Source organism: Bacillus rossius, chromosome 1 (assembly GCF_032445375.1).
Source record: "Bacillus rossius redtenbacheri isolate Brsri chromosome 1, Brsri_v3, whole genome shotgun sequence".
Taxonomy (NCBI): domain Eukaryota; kingdom Metazoa; phylum Arthropoda; class Insecta; order Phasmatodea; family Bacillidae; genus Bacillus; species Bacillus rossius.
In genome coordinates this window covers 58,806,240-58,827,943 of record NC_086330.1, presented here as the reverse complement: position 1 = coordinate 58,827,943, position 21,704 = coordinate 58,806,240, and the positions used below count along the sequence as shown (strand labels likewise).

Genomic DNA, 21,704 nt, shown 5'->3' with positions numbered 1-21,704 from the left:
ATAATGTATGTTCACAAATCACTCAAGTATCTGCCAAGTCCACAGATTACATTCCTCGCTGGAGCTAGGCTCAACAGTGGTTCGCCCCTTACCACGCACCTGTCCACACACACACACACACACACACAGTCTCGCACAACTCGGTCACACACGCACGGTCCCGTCGCTCCGCGTCTGCGCCACTCACCGAACTCGCACTGTTGGAACTCTCACGGAGGCCATCGTCGAGGCTTTTATATCAGTTGGCCGTCTTTTTGAATGGACTAGAGCGGATGTGGCGTGTCGTGTCATCCCGGACTGACCCGACGCCCGAAACATCCAGAACCGCGTCGGAGGTACGTCACTCCACGCGGCGGCCTCTGTAAGCCCGCAGAATCCACAGGGCATTAAGGGATAGATGACGGTACCGAGGACCAACGGTATGAGCGCGTGAAGTCAGTGGCCGCGCGGGGCCGCCAGGCCAGGTACCTGGCACGATGTCGCGACCTTGTCTCCCAGTACGTCCGTCCGTAACAATATTTTAGAGTTGGTTTAGTCATTCGTAAGTGCACGAGAGTTCGTCGAGAGTTCAGCGTCACACTGAACCTAACCGAAGCTCTTACTTCGGTAAACTTCGGAACGGTTCGGGTTGTGGTCGTGGCTGTTCATCCCTGTGAACGGTTATGTGTCCGCAGGGACCCTCGCGTCGGCGACAGCACCGACAAGGTGTTTTCGACGCACGGCTCCTACCACTTCCTGACGCGGGTGCTGAGCGGCGGGCTGTCCGGGTGCGGCGACATCTACCACCCGGCGCACGCCGTCTTCAAGGTACGTCTGTCCGACCTTTGAATATATATATACTGTATAGAAGTCGCGAGTGGATAGGATTTACTCTACGTTTTTCAGGAGCGTATGATGAGCAGCTTGGGAACTTCACCGCTGCAGTGCGCTGCCATAACGCCCTGTATCGTCTTAGTTGTTATTTACACGTTAGAGCGCAGCACAATCGCCCGCTGTCATTCCCCGCACCCGCCATCAATCATTCACTGCAGCTCAAGGTCGTTCAACAGGAGTGGGAAGGGGTGTTTGAAGAGTTAGACACTTGTCCGCTAGGGACCAACACAAGTCGATGCCCTAGAGATGGTGGCGATTGCGGCGGTGAATTAACCAACTACCTCAAAACCGTATTAGAAATTTTAACCTGGGCTGGCGACTTCTATACAGTATATATATTCAAAGGTCCGACCGACCCGCTGCTCCCAGCTGACCTCTGCACTGGGGCACCTGAGTCCCGTTACAGGTCGTCATACACCTACAGTTTCGTTTAGAGTGTTGTAGCCTAAATTATTTTCAATCTAATATTTCGCACTTTAATTCAAATACATTCATAATATAACCTCAAGTTATTATTTATAAAAGTTTTTTTTTTCAAGTTATACTTCTTTATGCGTGTTATGAAAAAAAAAAAGATGAGAGTGAATTTTTATGATGCGCGCGCACAATGCAAACAAAATTGACAAAAAGAAAAAAAGAATGCATAAAAATAAAATTTTTAAATGTGCTTTCAAATCGTATACTTCAGTAATTGATGTTGAATACTGGGCCATATAGTTAAAAACATTTATTATTGTAAATATTAGTAATAGAAATTGTGTCTATAAACTTATTCAAGCGTATTTATATAAGTGTCTTTATGTTCCCGTATGTATGATTTATTTGCATTGTAAAGTTTAAATTATGTCATTATTATTTGATGAATAACTATAATTAATCAATTATACTAAATATTCAGCATATTTATTGATTTTCATTATTAAATAAAATTTATCTGAATTGTTTTACTAAATTAAATAGTTAAATTTATACACATGTTTGTATTAATTTTAAATACTGAATATTAATTTTTTTTCAATTTTATTGAATTTATATTTTATCAACCGTATTTATAATATCATTCCAGTTCTTTTATTTTTATTTGTATTAATTAATTTAATGTAAAATTAAAGTTATTTGTTATCCCGCCAAGTTAATATAATTTCAAACGCGCTTACATAAATATACGCATCCATTTTTTCTACTAAAATAGGTCCTTATTTATGGCTTTAAGAAACTGAAGGCAAATATTTATGTCAGTTCTATCATGTATTGAATGTCTAGCTGAAGTACCCAGTGTGTACTATGGTCTGTCAACGCATCTAAATTAATAATGGCACACTCATGAGTCTTAGGCTTTGTACGTCAATTGTCTCGCATATACATTCGTCGTAAAAGTGGTATTTTAAGTTTTAGAGCATACTTAATTAAATGTGTATTGGTGAGCAGAAGTTTCGGCAGAGAACTTAGAATTTTTTTTTTTTACTCGTTTCTTTTTCATGCCTCGACCTAATTTGTGGAAACATAAGTAGAGTCCCGCGCTTTTAATTTAACCTATGACAATGGCTTCCATGCTGGCATCGTGTCTTCGTTCTTCCCCCAACTGCTTGCACTCCTTCTTCCAAGTGTTGACTCCCGCACTATACCACTCGTAGCACCGATAAGGCCACCGAGGTAAAAGTAGTGGTAGAAATTTACCAGTCTTGCGTGAATTAAACTTGGTCTTGTGGGTCCTGGTTCGACGAGCACTGATTCATAATTTAGTCTTGGCCTTCATGTTTTTGGATACGTCCCACGACCGCGATTTTCTCTCCAAGTCCTGCGTCTGGTGAATTACTTACGGCATTATGTATATCGTTAGCTCGGTGCCTTGATTCCAGATCCTTGCCGAGGGAATAGGCAGTATCGCGCTGCTTGCAGTTCTCATCGAGAGAGTTAATGGCCACGTCACCTCGAGCTAGTCGTTTAGATAGTTTCGTTCCTGGACTACAGAATCTGTAGCCGGGAATGTGTAGCACGAAAGGCAAATAATTATTATTTATCAACGAGTTCACAAGTCCTGCACCAATGTGTTTTTTGTTCTTACCTCTTCGAGTAAATACGCACAACTGAGCTGAAAGTATAAATGTGTTTGCTTTTATGCTGTTTCGCCAGTACAATGCAAGTCGTCAAGCAAGAAGTGTGTTTGCCCGTGCGCATAACGCAATACGACGAAGCCAGTGCGCGCGAATCGCGAGATGGCTCATTAGTGCCTTGCATAATGGCAAGTCCGTCCAACGTGTGTTCTATTGAGTTTGCTGGAAAGGTCTCAGGTTCGAGAACGTTTACCTCTATTACAAATCTCTGCAACAGTCAAAGTACCAGGGCCTGGCCACGATTCTACGATCAGTGGACGGTCTGGAGTTTTCCGTTTGCTGATAATGCAAATGTGCCCCCCCCCCCCCCCCCCCTAGCGAAGCAAGTACCAATTCCGTGTTTGTTTTCGATGACGTCGTGTGCGAGAAGCAAAGCATTATACAAGAGTTATTTTCCATGGAAAGACATGCCAAAGTAGACTGTGTTAGACATGCAGTCGAATTCCTAAGCATCTGCTGCGTGACAGTGTGAATGTTATGGTACTTTCCCGCTTGGACTATCATAATTTACATAACACTTATGCCGATCACGTAAACACTGACATATTTCAGGAATTCAAAGACAAGTGCTCATTGTGCTGGAAAAAGAGCATGGAGTCGTATTTATAATAAAAGACTAGCCTCTATATAAGGAAAGGTTCAGACAAGATTTCAAAAAGTTTATCGCCAAACATGAGTCATAGCATTTCGGAATTTGGTCTTAGTAGTCGCACTACCGACCTGCATACACTTCTCAAGTCTCACGATGCCAATATCTGCAAATACATTTCGCTACAGGCGCAAAAAGTATAAAGTACGAAGGAGCGATTGGAGGCCAAGGATGCTCGAATTCGCCACATGATCGAAGTATCGAGAGCACAAAGTTGTGACGATTTGAGGAATTCAAATAAGCTTGAATGCATCACTAACTCACTTGGCACGAAAAAGATCTTGGTGACCACAGCACAAATGTGATTGATTATTGCATGGAAGAAGTTTCTGCAAACGAATAAAAAGTATAAAAGGAAGTCTTGCAATCGGTTTTTAGCCAGAACAATGACGAACTTGGCCAGTGATCTTCATCGTGCTATACAGTCTGTTAGTGAAAAATATATTCTTGCTAGAAGAGCCAAACTTGCACGTGAAATGGAGAATAAAGCGATATTTAAACCAATCACTAGTCCTGAACGAACTTAAAAATAAGTAAGAAACACCCATCAACGTGAAGACAGAAGTTGAGGACGAGATGCCAACTGCAAAGAAGAGGAAATATGAACCAGCTCCAGAAGAACAGGACTTTACGAGTACGCACTCTATGCGTAAAAAAAAAAATAAGGAAACTCTGACACCCAGTTAATGTAATGGTTCGGCCATACCTGAGATATTTCACGAGTCGGAATAATGACACGACTTATGGAGTGTACAGAAAAAAAATAGGTAGTTCCTCGGTGCTAAAGAAACCGACTTTTTACCAGGAAATGTCATATGTGAAGAGGGGTACAAAACACACGGGACTTCAGGTATGTACGGATTGTTGTTTCGTAGGGAAAAGGCTATTCCCATGAAGATTTGCAAGTGTACAAAAGACTTATATAACTAACTCATACGCATTTTCGCGATAACGCTCCAAAAAGTGGGATTTATAAAGATGAAGATCATGAAAAAATTGGCATTCTCACCAATCTCTTCAGTGAACTAGCATGATGAAGGTTAAAAAAAGCAAGAAAGCGGTCAGAACTTTGATAATGTGTATTGGGACGACCCAAACAAATTGGTCGACAGGTTAAGACTTTTACTTGCCTCGCTCACTTTTAAATGAATTTTAACAAGACGAGCAGTATTTGAATAAAATTTCTTGTCGAAATTCAAGTCCCAAGCCAGGGTTAAGTATTTTTTGAAGGTCGTTTTCGCTTTTATCGGAGCCGTTTCATGATATAGTGAAAACATTTCACTCTGCAAATTGAATGATTTGATAGTGGATATAGCTGCTCCGGCAGTGAATTATAATGGTGAGTGCGGAAAATACTTGTAATTCGTTCAATAAAAGTAGTTAAAAACACAATTTGTGTTTTATATTTATCAGGTTCGGTATTATTTAAAACAATTCTACGTTAAATTTCATGTCCGAGTTTCGTATTATAAGTGTATTTTCAACACGAGACGTCATGAATTTTCTTGCTTTACACCCCCCCCCCCCCTTATTTAAATCCGGGAAGGGAGGGGACCTCCCCCCTGGTTGCGTTACTGAGTCGGGAGTGTCCATTCACCTCAGACGCCAGCCGGCCGTGCGCCTAGCCGTGAAGACCTGCTAGCCTCTGGCCTATCTTCAGGCCTGCTATATTTATAACCTCTCCGTAACCCACCCTTGTTTACTAAGGATTGGAGCCACGAGCTAGCTGGAAACGGCCCTTTTTATGCTTCCGTTTGAAAGAGCGAAAACATCAACTTGGTCTCGTTTACGTCATTAAAGATTTAGTTAAATACTCCCGAATCTTTTTTAGTCTTACACATTTGCTGTTTATCACATTATTTCATAATTTGGTAACTGTTAATTACTGCGTATCCAGTTTATGTCAGAGTTTTATCATTCGTATTTTCGAAATAAAATTTATTTTGGTTATCGCATCACAAACACATTCAGTGCTTACTTTATTTTAATACTAGCGAACGAATGTTATGTAAGATGGCCGACGAGGTCCTGATCACAGGCAAGGAGCGGCGGCCACGCCCGAACATCGCGCCCAACAATTCTACGATGTCAGAGCTATTAATTTAAGCGGATGCGACAGACGTCCCCGGGAAAGTCGTTCTATTTTCATCACGTTGTGGACGCGATATTTTCGAGTAATAAATAAAACTGGAGCATTAGTAAAACAATCATGTTTCGTGTACTTTTGAAGTTTGGTTTATTAAATACGGTACATCCCGATACCATAACAATATTGATGGCGTCACCAACATGGTGGCGCTCACGTCATTAACACCTCTGCATTCCTACGGGACAAGCGCGGGAACATTGGGGTTTTGGGAGCGGATATGTTTCTGTATTTAATTTACTTCCGGGTATCGTAGCCGTACCTATTATAGTATAGAACACGATACTGAAGATATATTTACTACGGTATCGTGCTGTATACAATAATCCCACCCGGTTTAGTTTATTTTTCGATACCACTTTATATTATTTAATTATTCATTTTCAAATAAATTTTATCATCCCGGGCATCGTCAAGTATACTTTATCCCTTATTATAGTGTAGAACACGATACCGTACTTTAATTTAATTTTCGCAATAACAATATTTTTTGTAAAACAAGGATGTGACTCTTCCCCGTCCAAAACGCCCTAGTCCAACGCATGGGCCGTAAGAACGTACAGATCGTAATTACTTCAACACCGTCTTGTTGACGACTTCGTCAATATACGTACCATATCGCGATGTAAACGTATATCATTTTCTTATAAGCTGACCTACCCTCACCAAAACTTTCGCTTTGTTTTTATCACTTCAAAGATTGCAAAACTAACCTGTAGTAAAACGAGCCGTTTTTACATTACCTAATAAATTTCATGATACACCTAACCAAAGAATATATTTTACCTTTCATCGCAAAAGAAACATCACACCGCTCACCTAACACAGCAAACGAAATGCGCATAAAACACAACTACTAATCACAAACATAAAAAATCCTTTCAAAAATCCACTTACCTGTCTTGGCGTTATAGCAATAATAATTTGCTGTCAATATTTTTCTTGTATGTATTAAATTTACACCAAAAAGTGGTCATTCCTCAGTTAAATTAATTCTATATTGCGAAACACAAACCATCTTTTTCCTGGTCACTAGTACTAAAGCCATAACTACAATTTATATTTATCTACCATCATATTAATTCAATAAAAATAAACACGGCATTGCTCTTCTCTCATGACTAATACACTCGTTACCTACTAAATACTTATTGTGTACTGATTTATTCACTTTATAAAGTATTCCATTCCATTAATAACTTCATTCCTACTCGTACCACTACAGCTATTACTATAGCTCCAAAACTCACACTATCATATGTATCTATGTTCAAGGCGCTATTTTGTCTCTCGCTGTTAACAATATTACATAATATTATTTTCTCCGTTCCCCCGTACACGATTGCTATCTTTAGCCACCTTCATTGACATCATACATTTCCCCTATTTTCTTTCCAACCAATAGTAATGCACGTAATCGTGTAGTGAACTTGACCCTGTAATAGCTAGAAACATTAAATATCTAGTTGCTTGTTTCTGCTTGTCGCGTGGATAAAAAAAAGCGTGTTCACAATCACGTAACAGTGTGCTGTCCCACCGCGTCTGTCGCGTCGCTTCTGCAGCGATATAGTGATTCCAGCATTAGCGATCACACCTGACTGTGATGTCGTGAAGTGAATTAAGATGTATTCCTGGACATCGAACATACGAGATGCATGAAAAAGGAGTTTCAGTGTTAAAAAAAATTTCAACAATTTTTTTTTTACTTCAAAACAGTTATAGTTGATTTGAGATTAGGTTTGTGGTGCTACACTGTAAAAAAAAAATTAGTACTTTTACAACGACAGTTCTTAGAAACTCATCAACCAACGATTTCAGTTGTCAAATTTTACAAAGCTCTGCCTTGCAGTTTTCCAAGTGAAATCGTTGGCAAATGGGTTTCCAAACATATTTTTCACAAAAAAAATATTTGTTTTCAAGTTATATGCAAACAAAACACATGTTTATAATGAAAGAGATTAAAACAAATAAGAAAACAAAATCAGAAAAATGTATTCAGAATATTCTGGTTTCTGTTTTATATAAACGAAAATTACTGCCGGGGGTTCCGAAAACACTGTTGCTTATTTCTTATCGTTCTATTATTGCAGATGATCGATAACGATTTATCAGTGATCTCATTGTTTGTCAGCGGAGCTTACTATGAGCAACGGAAATATGTTGGCATCGGTGAAGATACGCCCATGAACGAAATTATGCTTCTAGATAGAATTTTTTTTGTCGCATCCTACAAATGTTCCTGCTTAAATTACCGTTGTTGTGTCCGGAATGCAACACTATAACCTGGAGACGAGGAGATTGGACATGATAAATTAAAGTATAAATATATAATAAATAGGCTTAACACATAAATTGTATAAGGAGTGTGCAATTTTATTAATGTTAACATTAAATGTTAAACTTGTTAAAACTTAATTTAAGGAGTATTTTTGTAGATATTATATATTTGTGGAGGTCATATACGCAGTTGGCTTGCTGATGCGTAGAAAATGTTTGTGGACATATGCGCAGACATAGAGATACCGATGTATCAGCAGCCGTGTATATTAATAAGTTTGTTCAGAACAACGCGCTGTGCAAACCAATGGATGGATCTGCGTGTGTGTCCCCAGAACCGCGGAAGCTTCTAGAAGCCGAAGTGCCTCGTGATCCGAGCATGTGACTTGCAGAACTTAGATTGGGCGTGTTCTGCTGGTAATATCGGCCAGCGAAGGGAAGCTGTTGCAGGCTGTTGCATGATGTAGACGTGTCATGTCTGCCGTTGCTTGTAAAGCTAGTCCTGAGCTGTGTAATAAGGAGGATGCAGTTAATATTAAATTAGTGAAGTTGTTGTCAGGCCAGGAAAGCGTGGATTGTGGATGGAAAACCACATGCAAGTGGAATGACAAGTCACGCTGGAATCTAACTCATCCTTCAACGACAAACGAGTATGTACTCGTTTACTGATAAAATAGCCGATCCGCTTTTGTTTGACAGTAAGCATGAGTAGTTAATCCTGGGCCATTTACTTTTTTGTTGGCATAATATTTTTATGATGGGACTTATCGGGGGGTGGGGTAAGTGTTATTGGGAATATGGAATAGCCCTTATGGCTATGTCACCTGTCAAATATTAGTCCTCAACTATATTTGACAATAGAATCGGAGGAGAGTTATTGAACGGAAAATGGATTCCAATTTTCTCCATCAAGTAAACTTGGATTGATAATCTCAAATTCCTACGTTTTAAACCATGTCACACAATCGAAGTTTATTTTTGGTCTGAGTTAACTCAGACTTTTCAATTTTAATCTCATCTTGAAATTAAATAAAGCATCACAGTACTGGATTGAATATTTTAACTTGTTATGCTATTTATGAATTTAATTTTTCAGACACATAAAAGTTTAACCTAAAATAATATTCTTTACATAATAAAAATAAACACAGCGATTTTTTTTTTCAAGTTATAGAAAAATCATTTCCTTTTTTTTTACACGTAAAATTATTTTGCATACGACGTTCATATTATCTCTATTTTAGTTATTTCACTATTATAACCTCTTAAATCGTCCATGTGTTTTACGCCTTTTTAAAGATTTGTTGTGAAGGAAACGGATGTCATTCCCGCTTTCGATAAGCACGATTTTGATTGGCTGATCGCATCCAACATCCAACATATTTTATAACCTTTCCTATATGCAAAATATTTTGTGGAAACTCAAATCATCCAACTTGTAAAACAAACTTTGTTGCGCTAGTGAGGTTTTTCGATGACATTGTAACCTTCGAACTTTGACATAACACATTGGAAGGTGTTGGAAACGAAAATTTGACACTCGGACAGGGCCCCTATAAAATTTGAAAAATAAACTCTTTCAAAAAAAGTTTTTAAGAAATTTGGCATTTCAATTTCAACAATGTTTTTGCTAATTTATATTTTTTTAAAAAATGATATTATTTCCTAATAAACTTTTCTCTGATTATTTTTTTTTTTCAATTCTTACCATCAAATTCTGGTAAAATCGTGCCATTATAGGAGGCAACAAATATTTGAAAGATTTTTGTAACACGAATTTATGAATTGAAATAGGTGTTTGTCGACACTTTAAATTACCTACACATGCTAATAACAATTAGATTTTTTTCTCATTAATGTCCAGATTTTTAGTAGAACAAAAAAAACAGGGGGAATAAAACTGACATGAGCCGTCGCGGGGCCTTAAAACGGCCCTGGAAGAAGTGTTCCCTTCATTATAAGTTGGAAAAGTGGCACATACGCTTACACATCTACTAGAAACACCTACATGTTTATTTATCCAGTAAATTTGCATGGAGTTCTCGACGGGGGATGTAGCTCAGTGGTAGAGCGTTCGCTTTGCATGTGAAAGGCCCCGGGTTCGATCCCCGGCATCTCCACAGGATTTTTTTTCTATCTTAATATTTCATCTTTGCGATTCCAAATGATAGATATATTAGAATACTTTTTATTTAAACAACTTAATCTCAAATTTGATGCTAATTTTTTTTAATCACCATAAGAATATAGCACAGAACTTTTTTTTAAATATAAAATTGCCACAAGATTCTTAACATTTTTACTTCACTGCTCTGTAGGGTACCGTCAAATAAATATTTTTTTTTACTAGGCCATACCAGCAGGAGGAGGGGCGGGCGTGTATATCCACTCTTTAAGCCAACGGAGTGGAAGAAATTATTTTAAACATTGTAAAATTACCTATGTAATTACCATTAATTACCATTGTAAAATTTGTATAACTTTTTTTAGTCAATCTACTCTTTGTGAAACCTTTTAATTCCAACTGTAATTAGTTCATTCGAAATACATCTCGAACTCACCTCATGTGCCATGAAGTAGCATTAGTCACGCAGACATTGGCGCGGCAATCTGTATGACGACTTGAGATGATGCTAAAAAATTGACGTTGCTTTTATACTGTAAACGTCTATGTAAATGTATCTTACATGTTTTTGATTGTGAAGTAAAGAAGTAGGCGCGTAATCTATTTTTTTTTCTAGGTCCCGAAAATGTTCTGGTCGGGCCTGTTCAGGGAACAGCTACGAAAATTGTATAGTCTATGTCTTGGAACTGTTCTCAAATTGGTCTTAGGGTCTCTCAGTCAGCTGTCCATTGCCAATGTTAAGAGATGTTACCAGGATGTTAAATATTCAAGTTTTTGGTCAATTGACTGCACTGCCATTCGGTCAAACGATTTTCGATATACTGCCGCGCCCCCAATATGTCTATCACGCGTGTCTCGAAAATTATTACACAGAATAGCATGAAGTTTGTGTATCATTTTCGCGGGAAAACATTTACTTACATTGTTGAAAATTTTCACCATAAATTTACGAAGAACGCTGGTTACAGATTATTCAGGGATCTTCGTAAATTTATCGCTATTTTCGTAAGTTTGCGGAAACTGAGTTCACTTACTTTCAACACGAATTCAAAAGAATATTTTTGTATGTTAAAATAATTCAGAAACTAGTTAAGTCTAGTGAATACACTCTTCTTTTCCCGTTTGTATTTACTTTTTTTTTTTTTTTTTTTTTTTTTTTTTTTTTTTTTTTTTTTTTTTTTTTTAGAAAGAAACATCCAACTCGGAAGTTGAAATACGCCGTAGTTTCTGCGAAGATTCAGTTATTTGAAGTTACGAAGAACTCTTTGTCTTTTAGAGTTAAATTCTTAGTTGAAAAGTCCGTATATTTACTGTAATTTTTAACAGTGTATGTGTTCTGGTAATTTTTTTCTGAAAAACTTTCTGAACTATATCCACAATCCATCTCATAAGAAATTCAAGAAATATGTGCCCGGGTCGGAGTCTCCCAAAACTACCACAGAAAAAAAAAAACACTACTACACGCCACTTTTGACAGTTGATCTACCGTCGCAGATGTGTGTAGTAGATAACGCGGATGGAGAAACGCCCTAGAAACACGGCGTTAAAGTAGGTGAATCTTGGCGCGAAAGTGTGTCCTTTAATCTGCTCTAAGGGCGTTCAGCCGCCCGGCGCTATCTGCCCTCACTGGCGGCTCAGAATAGCTGCCCTTAACGAAGCAGAGCCGCCGCAGCCACAGCCAAATGCAGCTGGGCCGTCGCAGCTATTGCGGACCCCGAGGGCAGGACCCCAGGACAGGGCATCGAACCACGGACCCGCCCGGGAGTCCCGGTAACGGACTGTCGCCCCTAACCTCCAGCGCTAAAATTCAGTGGCGGCTCTAGGCTCTGCGGGGACCTGGGCCATTTACTTTTCTAGGGTCTCAATTCAGGGTGTCCAATGATATAGTGTAACAGTTCCATTTACACTATTTACAACAAATCATACATAAAATTGAAAGTTACTAACCCAGTTGGCACATCCCCACTCTCACATCTGATCGGGGCCTAGCGAACTACAACTGTACAGCCATTGGGCACGGGATAATGAATGACACCAAATCACAATTACATCCCGTTTTTGACGTGACGTCTAATAAATCGATGAACGCCGGCTGCACGCACGAAAAAGTGCCCCGTTACGCACGTTGTCCCGTTACGCTCATTGTACGCTTGCGCCGCATCTATCTCTCTTCCACTCGATTGGAACAACCATCGATTTGATTTTTTCGAGGCACATTAAACTAGAAACACTCCTATTCGTTTCCTACTTTTCATATCATCGTCCTATCGTTAACAGAATAACACAGATTGGAAGAAGTAAAATAGCAAACATGTATGAAAGTTATAGTTAAAATAATCTCTCCGTTAAAGTAATAAACATATTTGAATTAATGAGTGCAAATAAAAGTACATTTATCAATTAAATTGTAGATTTAATTTTACTCCTTCTTTGTATCCGTACAAAATATTTATAATTCAATAAAAATGATTCAATTTTATTCATAAAAGTATGCAATCATTTCATCAATGTTTTGTTATGACGTTGTCACGTTAAACTATCGTCCGTAAACCGACTTTACAGACAACCAATTTTTTACTTGTGTTTTTATGTGTAACATCTTAGCTGTCGGCATACGGCATTTGGTAGGAGTGATCTCGTAAATGGAACGGAAGTCTCATGGAACGGAAATATGTAACCATGGTGCTGCCATCTGTGGCGGATGGCACGAACCAAAGTTCAGAAAGCCGAAGGGTTATTTTATAATATTAACTGTTTAATGAATATTAACAAGGTGGTCAGTATTTAAAAAAAAAAAAACTCCTTGTCGAAAATCAAGTCCAAAGCCGGAGCTTAGATTTTTTTTTTTATCGGAACCGTTGCTTGATACTTATTTATACTCGACATAGTTGCTCCGGCAGCGAATTCTAGTGACGGGTGCAGAAACTGCGTGTGATGTAGTAGAAAAACTCAATTTGAGTATACGTTTGTCCCGCTCGGCGTTAATTTTTAAAGAATCCTGCGTTGAGTTCCCGTGTCCCGAGTTTTTCGTGTTGTAAGAGTATTTGCGACACGAGAACACGGTAATTTTTGCTCGCTACCGAGGTCAGATGTTAGAACTCTCTGGCGAGTACTGAAAGACCCGCTCACAAATTTTTTTAATAGTTTTTACCCGTACGCTTTTGGTTTTGGGAGGGGGAGGGGGGAGTGGGGCTCACAGCCGGAGCGCTGTGGAGCTGGCTGGTGTCTGCGCTCTCGCCCGTCGTGCCCGCGCGAGACGGAAATAGCGGGGGCCGGGCCGAGTCGAAAGGCCCGCAGTGAATAACCCCAACTCCCAAGACAAACACCGGCTCCTCGAGTCCATGGCTCATGCGCGAACGAGTCGTAGAAAATGGATAATGACAACTTGAAGAAAAAAAAATAAGCATTTCCAATTTTGGTAATCCTTAGTTACCATTTAACTGAAGAGAGGTGCTACGTTCTTCATACTGTGGACACACAATAAATTGTTAGCATGCATTATTCGACATCATGTCAAATAAAATAATTTCGTGTTGCAATTTTTTTTACTATCAAATTGTAAATGTTAAATCAGCCCAATAAGCGTAAGGTTTGCTTGTAAAATGTACTTACAGACTGATTTCTGTCTTTAAGCAAAAAAAAAAAAAACACAAGCTCAGTGTTTTTAAATATTTGTTTTAAATGTTTCCGATTAATTTGATTGAATTTATCTATTGGACTGCAACTTTTAGTTAGAAAAATACTTCAAAGATAGCACCACGTTCGTGATGCTTTAGCTTTAGAGAACCAACAGAATTTTAAATGTCTCTGACGCAATATTTGTTCCAACACAATTTTCCTGGCTAATAAATTATAGGTATTTTTTAAGTTCCGGTTGGTATCTTTTTATGACTATTCAAGTTTACAAAATGCATTCCAGAATAGTCTCACTACCATAAAGTTTACTTTTGGCGCATAAATTCACTTAGTATATTCCCGATGTTCACCATAGTTATAATACACGCGTGCATGTTGCCACACGTGGGTCAGCCATCTTGACGACTTCAGCTCGTGGCTATAGCAGTTTCTGCATGCATGCGCATTGAAATTTCAACCTGTTAAATTTCAATCGCTTGATTTATTGCATCTTTGGTGCCTACTAAAATTTCACCCTCAATGCCCCTAAAGAAGTACAACCCCAAAAACCCATGTGATGATAATTCCTGTCTAAAGGGAAATGCCACAGATTCAGCGTTGAAGCATATACATGCGACGTGTTCGGTATTCGTGCTGTTCTAATAGCCCTGAGATATCAATAGTACCATCTTGTTAGACAGAATTATAGTTAGATTTTAAAAACGGAAAAAAGGTTTTTCCGGTTTTCCCTATTTATCATGCTCGGCATTATTTTGAAGTATTCAACTTTGAATTTTGTGTCCAAGTTTCGTAGATACGTTTATTTGTAACATTAGAGCATACGAGTTTAGATGTTTACACACAACTGGCTAGTACTAAAAGACTTGCACGCATTTTTAAAACATGATATATGTTGTTTTTAAAGGACGTCAACTACTATTGAAGCTATATGTCAACTACTAAAATTTTGCAGTCTCACTGCTGTCAAACACTGCTGCAATTACAGGTATGAACATAATATCATTAAAAAAATAAATCATATAACGTAATGTCTCATGTAACCTTTCTTTAAATATAAACAAAAATTGACTAATGCCAGAAATTAGTTAAATGTATATACAGTCTTTTACACGTGCGATTTCAAGCAATTTTGCTCCTTAAAGTGTCAACTACTGGTGCTCTTACCTTATATACAATCGTTTATTTTGGTTGTCGTGCGGGTAAACACCACATGTTGACAATAACGAGATCTTTTTCTGTCGCATTGTCATTTTCGCATCCTACCGTCGTGTTATTGTGGTTCCAGCATCGTGTCTTGACAATTCAAGATGGCGGAGCCAGATCCAGCTTGAAGATGGGTGCACAATTGGAATAATAACAATAACAGTAACAGTAGGTCGTGCGTACAAGATTTGACCACAATGGTTTTGAACCTACTGATTCGCAATAGCTCATACGACGCTCGTGTGCATGGAAGACAGGTCGTGTGCATAGGAGGGAAATAAATATATCTTTATTTCTGTTACCGACGCATTGCGCAACGACCAATGAGAGTAGAGCAGGAAATCATTTTGGCAGGACTAGAAAACTGTTTATAATTATCAATAATATTGTGGCAACGAAATTTTCGAGTTATTACCATGCCCAGGTGCAATTCCTGCTTTAAGAAAATAATTAATGCTATTACTGACAAATCACTAGCAAAAATTGCAAAATAAAAATTAAGTGTCGATGTTAGAATGGTTAACTAAACATTTTATGTAACGTTTAATTATTTATGTGTTGAAAAAAAAAACTGTGCTCGCAAATTCGCATGGTCAGATGTCACGGGATAGTCATTTTGGTAGTTAATGTACTCAGTTTACTTACTAACACCGCAGATCTTGACATTTCGTTGGCTGAAATTAGCAGTAACATTTCAATTGTCGCACATGTCGTGTGTGTGTGTGCACAGTCGTGCACATGTTCGATCGTGAGCCCACCTCGGGAGCATTGTGGAAGGAGGGGGGGGGGGTAAGGGGGATACTCACCGCAGAGCAGCTCGTAGCACGCGACGCACGCGCCGCCCGGCTTGTGTCGCAGCAGCGCCGCGCAAGACGGAGAGGCATCCATCTCGGCCCGGACACGTCCCTCGCCGGTCCTGTAACTGCTACCGGCACAACTCCTCGGTTGTCCTCTGTCCGCGGGCTGATGTCTGCTGGCGGCTCGACGCGGACCGTCGCGGGCCTCGGATCCACCGGGCCCGGGTCAGGACGCCCGAGCCGTCCGCTTTCCGTGCAACTCCGGAGCAATTGCTCAGACTGTTTGCTTAATCAGGCAACACTGCGACACAGTGTGCCGCAAACTGTATTGTCATCATAGCTACTGCGGGCCTCGTGGTCCGGATGCCAGAACCCAGCATCGAACCAAGGGCCCGCGAAGAGTTCCAGGCCGCGGAGTGCCGCCCGCCCACTACCTCTTGTTGGAGCTACTGCAGCCGGACGGGAGTCGTGTCCTGCCCTATCCTGTCGATCGCATCCTAATGACGGGATCGCACCTTACCGCATCCACGAGGGAATATTTTTATACCGACTTATTGGTGATTCAGCTTTATTTTTCTACATAGTTTTCCTTCGAAAGAAATACATTTTCTCCGTTGGATAGGCAGTTTTTTTTTATCCATTCATGAAAACAAAGGTGATTCACGTACTGTTCGACCGCAGCGTCGTCTTCAAATCTTTCCCTCCTAATGCCTCCTTCAGTGAACCTTCCACGAGCTCAAGCAAGTAAAATCGTTGTCAGAGTACTTATTAATATATTCTCGCGAAAATTCTTTCTTTAAGATTTTTTTCTCCTGGGATGATATATTTTCGTCCATCCAGGTGATTGTTACTAAAATGAAACGTAATTTCAGTTGGATCAGACATGTTTAAAATTTAGCGGAGGGGGGGGGGGAGAGGGGTGTTACCTCTGCATGATTACGAGGCAACTGGGTGAAATGAAGCTTTTTTTTTCTAATGGCTTGCGCCGAATTGGTTGAACCCCCAAAGCATTTACTGAATGGTAGTTTTTTTTTCTATTATGGAAACGTTTTTAAATGTGTGTATTTTAAAGAAGTGACTGTTTTTAACGACAGAGATTCCAATTCATACTTAATATTAATCATCAGACCTTAGCATCTTCCTGCAATGTTTTGGACTTTTACAATATGGCAATGGCAACGTCACAACTTAAGAGTAACTCAAATAGGTTTAATAAAGGGCATACGCGAGTACTGATTCTCGCTTGGACGCAAAACGGTGACTCCTGAGGGTAAAGCGTTATGTGTTCTGTAATTTACTATGAATGAATTGGTAATTTCAGTTCAACGTGTGTTTCTTTTAAAGTCCATACCGGTTACAGTAGCTACATGATTTAAAGCCAGATGACTGTTGGATTGGTCGTAATGGTCGAGACGACAGAGGTCTTTTTTCGCTGATCTCCACGTTCACCTAACATGACGACATGCGATTTCTTCCTTTGGGGCTTTATAAAGGATTGTGTCTACGTTCCATCGCTACCTAATGATTTGCCAGAGTTGAGACACAGAATTGAAGAGGCTATGTCTTCCATTACTCCGGGCTTGTTAACCAAATTTTGGGAAGAATTGGACTTTAAGTTTGATGTGTGACGTGTAAATATGCACCTATTGAGCGTTTGTAACATTTGTAGTAAAAACTAGGTTAGTTTACCTTCAATTTGAAGTATCATTTGTTGCAGATAGTCTACATTAAACCGATATAATATACAATTGAAACTGGGACATTCTTGAACGGAAACTGTACTCTAAAATGTGTCCGCGAGCGGTGAACTACGGAGATGTTCTGGAACTGTCCGGAGGTTGGTGAATCTCAAGCTACCCGATGCGGTGTTCCCGCCGTCAAGCGTCAGTCCTCCTGCTCTCCCGGAGAAATCGGCAGTCGCTCGACCGCAACCGTCGCGAACCGGCGTGACGTAACTCTGTCTGCTGGTAGTAGTCATGGAGGATTGATAGGATGAATTGTTTTTAAGAAAGTACATACACTAGGAATCGGAGCGAGTGTTTCAAAAGTCCATGACACATACACTTTTTTATTTAAATGTTTTTATTTTTATAAATTGTTTATACGTTTGTCATTACTGCTTGATAACATTGGTCTCCATATGTTTTGAACTGGGCACTCCGAACTTAACGACGCAAGTAAATTTTTAAATAAATTGTTATGTAATTTTCAAAGGAATTTTTATCAATATTTATGATTTTTTTAAAATATATTTATTATTCAATTACCGTCGGTGGGGTTCGAACCGTAGACTAGTTACGCGATTATGTAAAACACATTTTTATTTTGATGTTATTACAATTTTATAAATAAAAATTTTTCTGACATTTTAGTTTTATTTTGTTAACGGTTTTAATTAAAAATGATGGCCAAGATGACAGCTACTTACAGTGACATTTTTCATGTTATTTTTTAAACTTAGAATTGTTTAGATTTTTTTGGTGGTAAATTTTTTTCTCTAAATGTTAATTTTTCCCCGAAAAGAATTTTCCCCCTTAAAATGGGACATTATTAACCTTTATGAGGACTATTAATCATGTGTCAGGGACTTGTGAAATTCAAGGTTTTCCAGATGGTTGACTCCTTTCTTGAACGCCTTACTTTTTGCGTGTTTTTGAGGAGTTATAAAGCCTTTTTAATGGGTTTATTTTGGGGTGGCTGGCAGGTTTTTTTTTTTCAAGCCATCGACATTTATTGGAAATAAAACGGGAAATTTTCCCTCGAAAAGGAATTCCTTCCAGTGCAAAGGGAATTTTCTTGTAAATTGGACATATTTAACCTTTTAAGTGACTGTTCGGCACATAAAAAATGTAAAATTACACTAAAATTGAATGTGTAAATTTACACTTTTTTACAGTGTAGCGTGCTTTCACATATATCCTAAACTGACTCTTGACTGGTTTAAGCTGTTGGCGAAGCAGTTTTTGCCGCCTTTCTGATTGGCTAGGTGGTTTGGAAAATCGTGCGCAAGTTCTGCTTATTGGCTGGAGCTGCAAGAATCAGCTCCTTTCATTTTCTTGCGGCAAAAATTTTCACAAGTTTCTTACATAATTTTTTTTTACCTCGAAGCTTGCTGTGTTTGTAAATACAAGATTGAAATTACATAAAAAATTTCAGAAATATAAATCTTTAAAATAATTCTTTTTTAGGGCTCTTTTCGTAATTAACTTTTATGACAAGAAAATAACTGATTCGTCGTGCACAACAGACCTTAAAATTAGTCCAAAATTATACCCGTTAATATTTATAAAATGTTTATAACATTTAAATGCCGGACAGAGAAAAAAAATTATTTAGGGCTGTAGAATTGCTAGTATTTAAAAAATAATAATTTTAAATAGGTACTGAAGTTATATCAGTTAAAAAAACACACGTATGTAAAAATGAAGAGTTACGCGTATATAGGCTATGTTTATTGCAAAATAACTAACGTCATTCCTTTTCTATTTGCATCAGCAGTGAAAGTTGTGTAGGTTACCACTGCAAACTAAACTTTCATACCAATTTGATCAACTACCTGTGTTTTATTTTTGTGGCCTTAGTGTTTGCCATCAGCTCTTGTCACTTCTTTAAAAAAAATAACATGGAAGTAAAAAGTAAAGGACTGGGTGTGCGCAATCTTTTACGTGTTAATAATTGTAGTCAATCCGGATAGCATCCCTTTTACGTTGTTTTAATGAATTGTGATTCTAATTCGTTTTTGATGTGTTGTTAACATCCGTTTTTAACAATACTCACTTCATTATGGAATTTTTTTATAATTCTTCTTAATGAAATCATGTCAAGCTATTAAGCAAACTCCTGGCATTTGCCTTCAAACATGTTTTTTTTAAAACCAAATTGTTAACCAGAGTGGCTTTGACCTTAGAACAGACAGCCACTCGATATACTTATACCTCCATGGGTGTACTATTGTTTGCTGGTTCGTTGAAGACGTGAATTTCGATGGTTAGGTTCTTATCAACACGAGCGTAATCAAAAATTAATCTGTGGGAAAGAGGAGGGGGGATAGATCCACTTTGCCCGCTGTTTGCTTTCAAATTCTTTCCTTTAATTGGTGGGAATCATAAAGTTTTTTAAGGTTTTCACGAGTAAAGGGGATATATATCCCCCCCCCCCCCTATTCTTATCCACCCCTGCGTATACACTTGTTATCGGGTTGCTGGGGACATTTTAAGCGAAGCTATCTACTTTCACATTTCAAAAAAAAAATTTTTTTTTCAATGAACTGAAAATAATTTTACACTGTACACAAAGGACCCACTAGCAAAAATAGGCACACAATGATTCCAATCTTCACAACGTTTCTTCCGATTCTTAATTTAGTCCTGGCATGTTACCAGGGTCTGGAACGAATCTGGAAAAATATAAAAAAATATTTGTAAAATAACATTGAGATTACAACAACAACAGTAAAATAAAGCTTTGCTGAACAGCTGCAGCTGAACACATTTCTCATTATCAATGAAAAACGATTACATTTCTGTACTTGTAAGTTACGATGATAGTTAACCTCATACCTCGTGTGTTGTTTTATGTGAAAATGCTTTGTATTCTGTTAGAAATTATAGTAAATTTGCGGGCTTTTAAACTAAGCATGTACCTCAAAATAATTCAGTATTTCAGGTAAATGAATGAATATTCGTAGACACTAAGTATATTCTGAGTTTCGCGTTTCGTTGCAAACATGGTAAACATGGAAGAAATGGTAGTGTTTTTTATGTGGACTTAAATAATTTTTTAATGTTTTGTTAATTACATACCAAGTTTGTCGTTGAGAATTTATGTTCTAAGTAAGTTAACGCAGTACCCGTAAATTTACGAAGATATCCGGAAATATAGGAAGATACCTGGATAATGTGTAACCAGCGTTATTCGTAAGTTTAAGGTAAAAAAATGTAAGTGTAGGTGTACTTGTTAGAACAGTGAGCTATAGTTACAACAGGCGGTGCAGCGGTCATAGCTGAAAAGCATGTAGTACGTAGTCAAACATGTATATGACATAGATGTGAACCTACAACTGTATGCCAAGTATGTAAATAAAACAATTTATATAAAAAAATGGGCCCTTATACTTATGTAGGCCTACGTGCGTTAGAAGTTATAGTTACTTGGCGTAATCTATATATATAAAAATTTAGCTTCCGTATGTATTTGGCCGCAAAACTCGGAAAGTATACGATGGTTTGGATTGAAATTTTTACAGAACATTGCATCTTAACAGAAGAGTGTTTATATGAAATAAAAGTTTGGGAAAATCCACCGGAAAAATCGGAAAAAAAATTTTCTATAACTAAATATCATGGTCACCCAACTTAGTTGTGACCACGCTCGACGATGCTGTACCATATTGTCGAAGTTCAAGCACATCAGGCTACTCTTTTTTTTTTTTTTTTTTTTTTTTTTTTTTTTTTTAAAGATTGATGGCACACTGACAAGTTTGGACAGTCACCAGTGTGCAACAATCTCCCCCCCTTAATGTTGTAGTTTTAAGTCACCCCGAGTCATGGAGGAATGGTAGTGTTGGTTGAAGGTTGTTATTAAGACAATACAAATTACAGCCATGTCTTACCCGGGATTCGAACCCGGAGCCCCCGCACCGTAGCCCGGTGTGCCGTCGACTGCGCTACGGAGGCCGACTTACTCGACCATTGTGCCTTGACGACTATAATTTACACAAATATATATATATATATATATATATATAGTATATATATATATATATATTTCAAGAAAGAATAAAAAACTTTATTTAATTTGAAAGTATATTCTTTCGACTCTATTGATAAAAATACGTTTAAATTAAAAAAAATATTCAAATTTTTGGAGCACAGTAAAAAAAATG

The 21,704-nt window shown here is 38.3% G+C and overlaps 1 protein-coding gene and 1 non-coding gene across 2 annotated transcripts in view; one reads left to right on the top strand and one right to left on the bottom strand.

The window, feature by feature from the left end:
• The first annotated feature begins 10,107 nt into the window (after positions 1-10,107).
• On the top strand, positions 10,108-10,179 carry Trnaa-ugc (transfer RNA alanine (anticodon UGC)). Its single transcript has one exon. It is a non-coding gene; the product is annotated as a tRNA-Ala (tRNA).
• A 9,871-nt stretch (positions 10,180-20,050) lies between these two features.
• LOC134528437 (extracellular matrix-binding protein ebh-like) overlaps positions 20,051-21,704 on the bottom strand; it is a 103,125-nt gene continuing 101,471 nt past the window's right edge. Inside the window, exon 14 of the mRNA XM_063362083.1 lies at positions 20,051-20,216. Within this exon, the coding sequence (XP_063218153.1) occupies positions 20,196-20,216 (21 nt within the window). The 3' untranslated portion in view covers positions 20,051-20,195. The remainder of the gene's footprint in view (positions 20,217-21,704) is intronic.